Source organism: Asterias amurensis, chromosome 8 (assembly GCF_032118995.1).
Source record: "Asterias amurensis chromosome 8, ASM3211899v1".
Lineage (NCBI taxonomy): Eukaryota > Metazoa > Echinodermata > Asteroidea > Forcipulatida > Asteriidae > Asterias > Asterias amurensis.
In genome coordinates this window covers 4,298,246-4,311,465 of record NC_092655.1, presented here as the reverse complement: position 1 = coordinate 4,311,465, position 13,220 = coordinate 4,298,246, and the positions used below count along the sequence as shown (strand labels likewise).

The window sequence follows — 13,220 nt, the reverse complement described above, 5'->3', positions numbered from 1 at the left end:
AAACAGTAACAACGAGAATATGCCGCCTCAAAGAAAGATGAGGGACGGGACAATTAACTGGTATTTTTTCTTATTTGGCCTTAAAAACAATGGAACACAATCCTATAAGGGTTTCTTTTGATGTGAATTTGTAGGTACTTCCGAGCCTTGTCTTTCAGTATTGTTATTGAGGTACATATTTCGTTCAGTTGGGTTTTTGTTATGCAAATGTGTATACACGATTGGCTTTATGTTATGCGTGTCCTTGTGGTGTACATTGTCCATTGCATTAGCAAGGAGGTCATAACTTGACCTATTCAGCAAATAATTTAATACAGTGCAAAAAAGACTCTGCAGTGAAGTGCTCTCGAGACCATATCCTCAGGAAACTTTACAAAATAAACTTGCAATTTGAGGAACAGGTCCTTCCTTCCTTCCTCCCTGTGAAATGCAGCCTCAATGTCAGCGCGTTTGCGAAAAGGAAAAATAAGGAAAGGAAAAATAAGTAGACATTCTGTCGAGTTCAAGTACATGTTTACAGCAGATCTTGCACCAACCCTATGTGCCTTTATGCTAGCCTGAGTTTGCATAGACTCAACATCAGTCACTGCATGCATTCAAAACGTGTTCATATTCGAACTGACTAACGGTATGTACTCACGTTTTTTTCTAAAGACTGGCTGGAATGGTGCTGTTTCGTCTTTGTTGTTGTGTTTCTGACAGGATAGTTTTCTTCCGGCCTTCATTGTTCTAAAGCAACACTTTTTAAATAAAAAACAACCGTGTGTGAACGGGAAAAGGTGATTTCATGCACTACCTATGGAGACCAATAACACATGAGAAATTGGAACCCAATAGGGTCTCTATACAGGAGAATTCTTAAGACGTGGGCGCTCCACAATGAATTTGGCGTACAAAGTCTCTGGGAGTTTCTTAACTCCATGGACAATGGAAAGAACAAAAGATGTCTCCACAGGAATGCACAAAAATAGAATGGGGGTTCGAACGTTTTCACACTTACAACTACGAGTTTGCGAGTGTGGGAATTTTGTGCGTACAATGCAATAGCAGTCTTAAGACGTACTCTTTCCAGGGGCCGACCTTTTGATTATTTCCATGGGTGTGGTATCAAAATTGTGTAAAAATTCATTTCCAAAATGAAATTCGCACCGCATCAAGCATTCGCAGGAAGTATGAACCGGTGTGACGGTTTCAACTTTCCGCCGTGTTCAGTTTTCCGGATGACCAAATACGGTAACATTACGTCATGCGACGCCTGCGCACAGCAAGCGAAAGTACTACATTTTTAGTGCCGTACCAAGACCGGAAAACTGAACACGGCCGAAGACTGAAACCGCCACACCGGGCTTAAAGCTACTCTATTAAAATTTAATTTCTGGCGATCGTTAATTTTACAGTTTTAATCTTTAAAACAAAAAATGTACATATTATTATAAATATTACGCAATGGTTCATATGACCTTGCCATTTTTCTCGCAGCTGTTACTGAGAATTGTATTTTAAAATAATTTCTGAGGTTAGGAATTCATTCCTTGAATGTACAGGTTCTCTTCAACCGCAGCCCTTTTATGAAAACAGCCCAATTCGAAAAGGATATATATATATTTTAAACAGGTACTGCACATCTGTTTTGCCGGCCATGTAAACAGGTAATGCACAGCTTTTTTAGGACATTTCGAACATTTTAAGTTCACATCCATACAAAGTATGCATTTGGAATTTTGAAATTGAGAAAAACGTCATAAGTTTCCTCAGATATTATCTTATACATAAGCAACTAAAATTTCCCAGTTAGGTTGCTTTGCCAAGCGAGAGCCAACCGTGTCAGCCGTCAGGCTCTGAGAGCCATTCGACCCATCTCCTTTTGCTCCAACCTCCCCCGTTGCCTTGCCCTCCTCGGTCTTTGTATTTATGATGTCGTTGCTGACGCACCGGTGATGGGGTGTCGAGAACAGTTTGCCCGGGGTGTGGGGGATGTTGTAGCCTCGTGTTCAAGTAAATTTGTGAATATTAGTGAGAAGCGTCCCCGTAGTTTTCTTGTATGTGTGTGTGTCGAGGGGGTTGGGTCTATACTTAGGTGGAGTTCTGGGTATGTCTACTATTGATAACCGAGGACTTTAACAAAAGGGATTCGGGGAAAAAGTCACAACGGGGTCAGTCCTCGGTAGATCTTGTGTACACAACCAATGGGGACGTCCAAACAATGGGAGAACAAAGAGAAGTCCTCGGTCTGCACCATAAACATGCCTGTGTGTGTATGTGGCACACATACCATGAACAAGACGAACAGAGATGGCAATTCGGTGTTAATACAAACAGATGATGGCCCCTCGTAGTTGAATATAAATAAAAATCAGGGATTTTGGTTTTTCTGATTTGGCTTTTTCAGCATGTTTGTAAAGTGGGTTGTTGTTTTAAGTTTGAATAAATAATTTCCTCAGTGTGGTAAGAACCCCCCCCCCCCCAAAAAAAAAATACAAAATTAAAAGCAGTGATTAATTCCGTGAATAACTCTTACAGCTGCCAAATATTGGCCTTGTGCTCTCCATTTTAAAATAAATTATCAACAAAATAGGTTAATAACTTTGCGTAACTAAAACATTTGCATAAAGATTTGAATTGACTTTTGTACTCATTTCATGGTAATACCAAATCAAAGTGGTCAACAGCTGCAGCTGTAAGTGGCACTTAATGATATACGATCTCATTACAAGTAAATATAATAATGAGTATATAAACACAACAGATACTTTGGAGCCCTACAGTAACCTTAACTGTACAAACACAATCAAACAAAACGAGTGCAAGATTTATAATATATATATACGCATATTTTTTATTTAAAAAAAAAATGGAAAAAAAAAAAAAAAACTGCAAGTGAAAATGTGTACACATTTAAAATAAGCAAATGTTGATTTAGGGAATATTCATACAAGTCCTTATAAAATGTAAGAAAACAATCTATACGCCCTCTAGAGTGTTTCTAGTAATTGGAATTAGCCTTTTGTCATTGATGCTTCTTAAAGGAACACGTTGCCTTGGATCGGACGAGTTGGTCTATTAAAAGCGTTTGAAACCGTTTGTTATGAAATGCATTTGGTTAGAAAGATGTTTTAAAAGTAGAATATAATGATCCACACAAGTATCACTCGAAACTCCACGGTTTTCCTTTTACGTCGCGAACTATCACGGTCGGCCATTTATTTTGACTCCCTTGACTCCCATAAATGGCCGACCGTGTAAGTCGACAGGGTAAAAAGAAAACCATGCACGCAATTTCGAGGCATATTTGTGTAGATCATTGTATTCTACTTTTACAATATCTTTCTAACCATATACATTTTACAACAAACGGTTACAGAACGATTTTCAAAGACCAACTCGACCGATCCAAGGCAACGTGTTCCTTTAAGTTTGCCTTAACATCTATCGTTTACCTTTCTTTAAAGGCACTGGACCCTATTGGGTAATTACTCAAAATAGTTTTTATCATACAAGTTTACTTGGTAACGAGCAATATTATACATTTGAAAGCACGCAAAGTTGTGCGACAGGGGTGTCTTTTGTGTCATTATTCGATGACCAATTGAGCCCAAATTTTCACAGATTTGTTATTTCATGCATATTTTGAAATAACACCAAGTGAGACGACTGGTCTTTGACAATAAATAAAGGTGTCCAGTGCCTTAACGACCTGAGCAATGCCGCGCCCAACGTTTCCAGATGTTGCAGAGACAGTTTGCCAAAAAGTATAAATATATAAAAAATATTAATTAAGTGATTCGTAAAGCGTTTTAGGACCAAGGCTAGTCGCTCACCCAACTTGCTTCTGTATACACAAAACAACATACAATACAAAACAGACGCCACAATCGACTGACAAGAACTTAATAAAGTTAACTTAAAGGCAGTGGACACTACTGGTAATTACTCAAAATAATTATAAGCTTAAAACCTTACTTGGTGACGAGTAATGGGGAGAGGTTGATGGTATAAAACATTGTGAGAAACGGCTCCCTCTGAAGTGACATAGTTTTCAAGAAAGAAGTAATTTTCCACGAATTTAATTTCGAGACCTCAGATTTAGAATTTGAGGTCTCGAGATCAACAATCTAAAAGCACACAACTTCGTGTTGTCTCGCAACTTCGACAACCAATTGAGCTTAAATGTTCACAGGGGATCTTATTGTATGCATGTTGAGATACACCAAGTGAGGAGACTGGTCTTTGATAATTACCAATAGTATCCAGGGTCTTTAATCACCGTTGGCAGGCATTTTGCTTCTGGTAAAGTTCATTCAAATTTTATTTTTAACTGAAAAAAGAAAGAAAAAAGATAAGCTTTAAATAACGAACATTTAAAAAGAACTACAAAGGACGTTTTAAAAAAAGAGCCTCAAAGTTAAAAAATATATGTATTTTAAGATAAAAATTAATGAAAAATCTGTTTATTATTTTAATTTTAAAAAACATAAAAAATACACCCTATAATTTTTTGTATAAAATTTATTTTAAAATACCCAAAACCATTTATTCTTAATATAAGCATTGTGTTGCTCAATTAACACCTTCAATTGTGCTTAGCATTTGTCTCTACAAAGTTTTTTTTTTCTTTCAGGATGACTGATGCATGCATGTAACAGATTGTAATTCTTAATGTGTTTTTTTGTAATTTTTAAACATTTCGTTGTTTTATGAATCTCTGTATTTTAAACTCAATTCAGCTTGTAGCTGCAATGTTTAATTGTGTTTTAATAAACCAATAATAATTAAAAAAATAAGTGTAGTCAACACATTAATGGAAGTGCAAGGCAAACACTTTCCGGAAGTGATTTGAACAATGCACGAACAATGTCCAATGTCAAAGAAGGGGTCAGAAGCTAAAGATGTTGATTAGAAAATCTCTCCAGCAGGATACAAAGTTAGCTTTAAAAGCAGTTGTATTTGTAACAGTTTGCACTAAGTATCTTGGCCGAGCAAAGTTAGCTTTAAGAGCAGTTGTATTTGTAACAGTTTGCACTAAGTATCTTGGCCGAGCGGTTAAGAGCACCGAATTCAAACTCTGGTGTTTCTGATCAGCAGAGTGTGGGTTCGAATCCCCAGCCGTGACACTTGTGTCCTTAAGCAAGACACTTAACCATTGCTTCGTCCTTCGGATGGGACGTAAAGCCGTTGGTCCCATGTGTTGTGTAACGCATGTAAAAGAACCCAGTGCACTTATCGAAAAGAGAAGGGGTTCGCCCCGGTGTTCCTGGTTGTGGCTGCTTAATGCGCCTTAGCACCTTGTAAACCCTTATTAGGTGCTAAATAATTGGGTCTCAGAATTCATCACTACAATTACCTATCTTTCTGAAAGTTTGTATATACTCAGCGCCTTGAGTACCTTGTTTGGTAGACACGTGCGCTATATAAGGCTTTGATATTATTGATATTATTAAATGCATGGAATAGAGTCATTGGTGTAAATACTCCATGCTGTACGAAGGTCCACAGATGAGCGTAAGTTTTTGTAATGCGCCACCATGCACTGCTCTAGAGAGCATTTGCTTGGACTTGTTGTCTTGCCTTTTCTCGCAGACACAAGAAACTGTTTGTTATGAGTCACCCGCAAGCCTACCTTTTTGGCCAGCATGCCTTGATATGCGTCGTCGATCGGTATAACATTAATCCATCGAGACGCTTTAAACATCTCCGGAATGAGGTTCCCTGAAATGACGTAACCACCACCTGAGCAATATGGCGGATAATATGCCTCGTTAAACTGGGTTTTGGAGACATAATACTTGCTCTTTTTTAAAGTCATTCGAGGACTTCTTAACTTTCTATTGCCCACAAACAATCTCCTCTTGTTCGACTCACTGGTCTTGTTCAGCAATATTATAATGTTTTTCATATTCACAAACATGTCGTCGTCTCCTTTGTAGAAGTACTTTGCGTGAGGGCAGTTTTCGGTCACCCATTTCAATCCGAAGACCACTTTCAAGGTGAGGTTGTGGAAGGACTCTCTGAATTCTGCTTGGATGATGTCTCCGTGTCTTTCGTTCTCTTCGTTGACTTTCTTTTGTATCTCGGTTGCATTCGTTGTCTCTGTTGCAAGTGTGAAGAGCAAGACGGTTTGTTTCCCGAAGAAAACCCTCTGTTTTCCCCATGTCTCCCGAATGGCCTGCCTGCGCTCGAAGTGACTCGGTAAGGAGCTGACCAGCAATAGCAGGAATACATCTTTTTTCTCCCCTGTTCTTTCAAAACAAATATCGCCGTGTGTTATCACCGTTTTGAGGCACTGCTTGAAATATCTGTCGTTGGTTCCATCTCCTGGGAACCAGTCTGGCCTGCTACAACTCCCACTCTTAACGTGGTTCCAAACCACCAATAAATCTGTGGCATTTTCAAGTGACATTCTGGCAGTTAAAACACTCTCCAACGAGCATCCATCTTGACTTACTTTTGTCAAAGTAAAAGCATGATTGTCAAAGAGTCTGAAGGAAAGCTTCTCAGCAATGATTGACACAAAGACGTCATCAAGGGTTACTAGGGGTGCGTGACGTGAATGTTCTAAGATGAGATCCACGGCGTCCATGGTGAGAATGAAACCAGCTTCTGATGTACAATACTCAGGGAAAGCCTTTCTAGGGTAGAGTTCCTTCGACACGTAGTAAACGCTTTTGGGGTCTCGTACTGGTATCGTTGCAGACGATCGCCTCCCGTGCCACGCCCTCACCAGCTCCTCGCCTTTCAAAGATTTCAAATACCCCAACAACCTTTTAGTATTCACGAATGTGTGGTCATCAACAAGCAAAACAAACTTTGCATCCGGGTACTTCTGCGCCACCCACGTCAACCCAAGAAGAAGTTTCAAAGTAGACGCCCGAACCTCGTCAGTAAAGTTACCTATTAGTACGTCATTGTAAGTACTACTCTCGTCGGTCAGCCCGCTGATTTCTTCTTTAGGTGAACCCATAGTGAAAACAACTGTTAGTTCCAATCTTTGGGCAGTCTTCGCATCTGCCCATGTGCTTCTTATCACATTGCGGAGTTGTGTGTTTTGTGGCATAGATGAGACTAAAACAACTACACCACTAATGACGGAACTGTTCATATTGGAACGTTCTGGATGTTGGTGGAAGGCTAACATCGTCTTTAAAGATGCCGTGTTTTCCTCTGTCTTAACCCACGAATCAGTGACTACGGTCGGTTTTATTCCTGACTCTAGTGACATTACTTCTCGCATTTTTGAATGATCACTATGACCAGCTCCCCAAAACGAGTTGGCAAAGACTTTCGCTGATGGTGCCATTCCAAATAACACGCACATGTACCCAAGAATGGTGAGAATAGTGAGGATGACTAGCAAAAGTTTTAGTCGCCGGGTGAAACTCATATTGTAGACTCCAACTTAGCAAGGTTTGAATATTAGACCAACCGAAACGTCCCCGCGTTGTTTTGATTTCAGTCTAGACTAAGTCTAGGTTCATCACAGCCACACTCCGGGTGCCAAGTCCTGCTTGTCCAACAAGCACCTGAAATTAAAAATAATAATAATGACTTGAAAGTATGGTGGCCCTGAAGGGACATCGCATAACGCAAACGTGTGCGCACACAGATGCAATGTCGTGAAACAAATCGCGAATATATGCGCACACGTATACAATATCGTGAAACAGTTCGCAAATATGTGCGCACACGTATGCAATGTCGTGAAACAAATCGCGAATATGTGCGCACACGTATGCAATGTCGTGAAACAATTCGCGAATATGTGCGCACACGTATGCAATGTCGTGAAACAAATCGCGAATATGTGCGCACACGTATGCAATCTCGTGAACCAAATCGTGAATATGTGCGCACACGAATGCGATTTGTTTTGCAATGTCGTGAATTTTATTGCATACCATGTTGCATACCATTAGGATGATGTCATAGTTGTGGATAATTTGTTACCGATCTAGGGAGTACTGTGGCGCTACAGCAGGTTCCCTCTGTAAAGCATGTGTATACCCAGGAACTTGGCACCAGGCCAAGGAAGACCACCCGCCTCGCTTGCCTCACAACAAAGACTACTGCTGCAATGACTACCGCTTATCTCACTGTTGGAAAGAAACCCCCCAGATCATTAGACATTTTATTCAAAGGTATGCAACATGGTATGCAATAAAATTCACGACATCGCAAATAATATTCGCAGACGTGTGCGCACATATTCGCGAATTGTTTCACGACATTGCATACGTGTGCGCACATATTTGCGAATTGTTTCACGACATTGCATACGTGTGCGCACATATTTGCGAATTGTTTCACGACATTGCATACGTGTGCGCACATATTCGCGAATTGTTTCACGACATCGCATTCGTGTGCGCACATATTTGCGAATTGTTTCACGACATTGCATACGTATGCGCACACGTTTGCGATATGCGATGTCCCTTCAGGGCCACCATATGAAAGCGAGTCTAATCCAATCGTCAGTGTCACGTGGTTTATTGCCTGCGGGAAAGTTAAAATCAATGAGGCGTATACGCGTATATAAGGGGACAATAGGTTCGGTCAATCAGTTCAGGCCGTTAACACCGCACACGGGAGTGTTAACTTGGGGTTAACACAATTTCTATTGCCAATGTTTATCTTTCACAATCATGGCGTTTCTATATCGTTTGATAACGTTTATACTCTTATTTAGAGAAGGGAATAAAGCTTATCTATCCGATACTCACACCTCATACTCCCCTGTTGCGATATTAAGGAATTTTATGTCCAGATCTAGTGTTACAATTGGTCAAGATGTACATCTATTCACAGCACTATCATACCATCCCAGTATTAAAATGTATAAACCTCATGTGAATAAGCCCCTAAGTTATACTAGATGTCGTGAATTATTTATAGATGCTCTTAAATTAATAGGAATTCAAAACCCGAAGATATACGGTTTGCATAGTCTGAGATCGGGGGGAGCCTCCCATCTGGCAAATAAAGGAGTAGGCGAAGAATTAATCATGCAACATGGTAGATGGAAGACAACAGTAGCAAAAAACAGATATGTGAAGAGAGACTTTGATCAGAGACTGCTTGTGTCCTCAATACTTTCTAAAGAGTAATAGCAAAATTATATAATAATGGAGAATTTTGTTTCTACGTGAGAAGTATTCTCCGAAAATTATGAAGTTGTAAATCAATTAATAGTCACCATGTAAAGTTGTATAAATTTGTACACGTATAATGTGTTAAATTCTGGGAATATACACTTCCTTCGAATTGGATGTAAGTTAACACAATGTGTTTAGTATATAAAGCTTGAGTCGAGGCTCGATGGCTAGACAGTGATATCTCAAATATGATGAATGGTGTTTATCTAATTGTATGCATTAACGAAAAATATTGTTGTTGATTGTAATCCATTGTAATAAGAAAATCTGGGAGGATACTGGGCGATGCTCGAAAAGGCTTAAGATGACCGAGAATCGGTGAGTCTTGATAGTGAGGAATGGCGATCATCCAAATTGTATTTAATCATATAAAAAAAAAGTGTAAACATAAATATAAATAATAGTAAATGTTACAGTTGACTGTACTCAATATTTAGTAAGAAGATAAAAGAGGATACCGGGCGATGCCCGAAGGGCCGTGAGTCTGGATGGCTATTTATAATTATATTAACTAACATTAAAACCTTGTAACTAACTAATATTAATAATATGCTACTCCTTATTGATCAATTTAACACTCACCGTTGCGCTACGGCCCAATCCCATGCTATAATAATCAAATTATCTGAAACAAATTGTTTGTATTATGTAGTGTGTTTTGTTTCTTGTCGTCCATAGAAAATGAAACTGCTTTTCATGCGTATGGGCGTAGCGAAGTAGTATGAAACTAGAGATTGAGAGTTTGTGAACAAACTCAAGGTGTTCGGTTTCCGGGAGTAAAAGCCTGGATTAAAAAACAAATATTACACCTTGCTTTTGTTCTCAAGATTTGTAATAAATGATTCAAATTACAAAACTGTCAAAACTACATGATTACGTCATCTAGTAAAAGTGTATGTTTGGTGACGTCATCGGTAATGTTTGTTTTAAACCAGACCTTTGCCAGACTTGTATGGTGTGATGGTAAAGCATCAAAGGATGTTTATTTCGACCTAAAAGACAATAAACCACGCCCTTTCAAATCATTTCACAGTCACTTCCCGTTTAAACAGGTCAAAAGGTCAACGAAAGTTCACCAACATATCCATTTCTGTCAAGTACGTAAAGCCCTTTCATATGATGTACAGATTGTCAAAATAGCTTATGTAGTTTAGGAAATATGAACTTAGGAAATATTGACTGACGACTGAAGAAAAGACTGTAAGGGGCATGTATGTTTAACCGCCTTGAACGAAGACTATTCTTCATGAAGCTTTTTCGCGCTCTATTGATAATATTTTTAAAAAGAAGTAAAAAAAAAAACGTGGATCAAAAATAATGATTTTTTGAAATAATAATTTGAATTTTTATTACTCAAGAATGGATGACGTCATCATGACCTAACTAACACATTATTCCAGTCCTAATGCATATCTAATGTGCGAAGTTTCAAGTTCATACGAGTTTGGGAAGTGTGCTTTTGTTCGAGGACAAGGGACGAAGAGAAGAAGAAGATGAAAATCTGGATTGTTTTATTGATTTGTTTGTACTAAAGTTTTGTTTAATCCGGCAGTTTATTTTAGCAAGACCACTCCTAATTGCTTGGGCCTTATGCTTTAACCATTCTGTTTTCTTTGAATGTTTTGTATTGTAACATCCATGTCTGTGCATGGAGGTAGAAATAGATTAGTTTACGTAACGTCCTTTCCTACTAGAGAAAGTTTGAAAGGGCTTATGTTATTTCAGAGATTTTTTTTCTTCAAAATATTTAACTCAAAATAACTTGGACAGTTGTTTTAACAAATAATCAAAACAATTGATGATTATGCTAAGTTCAAGAAGTAATAGATATCGTAATACTGACGTGAATTCCGTGGGCCCAAAACGCCCTTCACCCGGGGGAGTGGTCGATCGATGTAACGTCTCTATTCTTCTCGGTGTTTAACCAAAACATGACCAATGTCCGTCATTTTGTACTGTTGTTTTCTTACATAATTAAAAGTCCCATGAATCACTGAAGTAGGTGGCCATCTCAGCGAAACTCCGTCTTTAATTCCACATTGACCACTAAGCCATCAGAAGGGTAACATTTGAACAATTTGACGCTGAAGATCGAAATGAAATCGTTTTCGCAGCGTTCTGCATAGCTATATAGCTCTATGCATATCACGCTATGGCACAGAGTACAACAAACTTGGCAGCATGCCACCAAATAAATTATGCCTAATACACTACACGTGTACGCCACAAGTGTTACGCACAACCAATGGGGAAATTTCGTAATTCTTTATACAAGAAATTGTGAACTTTCAAACTCGATTTTGAACCAGAAGACGAGCTCAAAATGGGATCACGTCTGCGAGGCATTTACGGAGTTTTTAACGAACTTTCCGATGATGTGTCGATTGTAACAACCCATCATGTAGATCAAAAGTTATGATTTTTTGAAATAATAAACTTTGAAAATTCATAACTCAAGAATTGATGACGTCATTGTGACATAACTCAAACGGTTTCTTCTCCTTATACATATCTAACTATGTGTGAAGTTTCAACTTTATATGTGCTTGGGAAGTGTGATTTTTTTAGCGGACAATCGCCGCTAACAAGCAGAATGGGAGATCACTGGAGCGTGCTCTGCTGCACCGCTAATACACTACACGTTGTGTGTATGCCTACATGTACGTGCAATGTTTATGCACATACCAATGGGGATTTACGTTGTTCTTTAGACGTGAATTTTGAAATTTTCAACCTCTCTTTTGAGCCGGAAGACAACATAAAAATGGGGTCATGTCTGTGGGGCGTTTACGGAGTTTTCAATGACGATTCCGATGATGTCTCGATTGTAAAAATCCCTCATGTAGATCAAAAGTTATGATTTTTTGAATTAATAAACTTTAAATATTCATAACTCAAGAATTTATGACGTCATTATGACGTAACTCACACGGTTTCTTCTCCTAATAAATATCTAACTATGTGTGAAGTTTCAAGTTCATACAATGTTTGGAAAGATGTTTTTGTAGGGGGACAAGGGACGTACAGAAGAAGAAGAAGAAGAAGAAGAAGTATCAATAAAAAAAAAAAACCGAACAAAAATAAGAGGTGTTCCGGGCTGTTGGCCCGAACACCTAATGAAAGTTTCACCATGTTGTCTTAAACGAAACTGCAAATTTGACTAGAACAACAATATCAACAACAACAACAACAATAACAACGAAAACAGCAACAGCAACAACTATAACATGTGCTGATATTCCAGCAAGAAAAGTGGTTTTTCTCTCAATATATTGTAAGTGGGAATAACCATGTTGATTTACTTTGACATCGCACATGACGTAGTACCGGGTATGTTTGCAGACCTAGTAAAAACTACACTCACTACTCTATGTTGACCCCCCCCCCAAACCACACTCACGCAAATACAATTGTGTTTATTGAAACAAACATATCAGAAATTAATAATCTTGCATTTTGTTTTCGTCAAACGGTGTATGCTTACCTTGTCGTCTTTCGCCAATTGGTGGTAGGTTGATTATGACTACGATGAGTGAGTATGGCGACTATTTTCGGGTAAAATCCTCCACGGACTGATAGCTTTTCCTGCAGCTTCCTCGGCACGTATAAAATGGCAGCCTTTTCTTTTATTATCAAATATTACTAAACACGTTGGAGAGTTTATAGCTTCTGTATGGGAATTTAGTGACGTTGTGTTCAGGTCACGTATTCAACTGCGAAAGAAAAAATAAACCGCCTCACTGAACTTGCAAACAAGAGGCCCCTGAACGAGCATATTATTTGTGTGAACAAACTTGTATAGAAGTCTGGAACTATGATTTTTGTCAATGAACTCAGTATGCCTATGTATTGGCCTTGGTCTCTATTGTAATGTAAAACAACTTTGTATCCTGTACTAGAACTCTGGGTAGCCAACTTTGTAGAAGGTTGGGTACTTTGGAGATGGCCGCTGTGGCAGGGAATTCTGTCCCCAGGAGATTCGGTCCCAAAATGGCGATTTATGTACAAACTTCTTCTGATAGTGCCCTCTTTTGATTCCTCCTCCCCGCACGTTATCCCCCCCCCCAATAA

The 13,220-nt window shown here is 38.8% G+C and overlaps 1 protein-coding gene across 1 annotated transcript; it reads right to left on the bottom strand.

The window, feature by feature from the left end:
- Positions 1-3,335: 3,335 nt before the first annotated feature.
- On the bottom strand, positions 3,336-12,748 carry LOC139940855 (uncharacterized). The gene is made up of 2 exons (XM_071937233.1): positions 12,634-12,748; positions 3,336-7,517 (listed from the first exon to the last, which is right to left on the bottom strand). The coding sequence occupies exon 2, from the start codon at positions 7,376-7,378 to the stop codon at positions 5,435-5,437; it is 1,944 nt and encodes a 647-aa protein (XP_071793334.1). The 5' UTR covers positions 7,379-7,517; positions 12,634-12,748; the 3' UTR covers positions 3,336-5,434.
- Between the last annotated feature and the right edge of the window lie 472 nt (positions 12,749-13,220).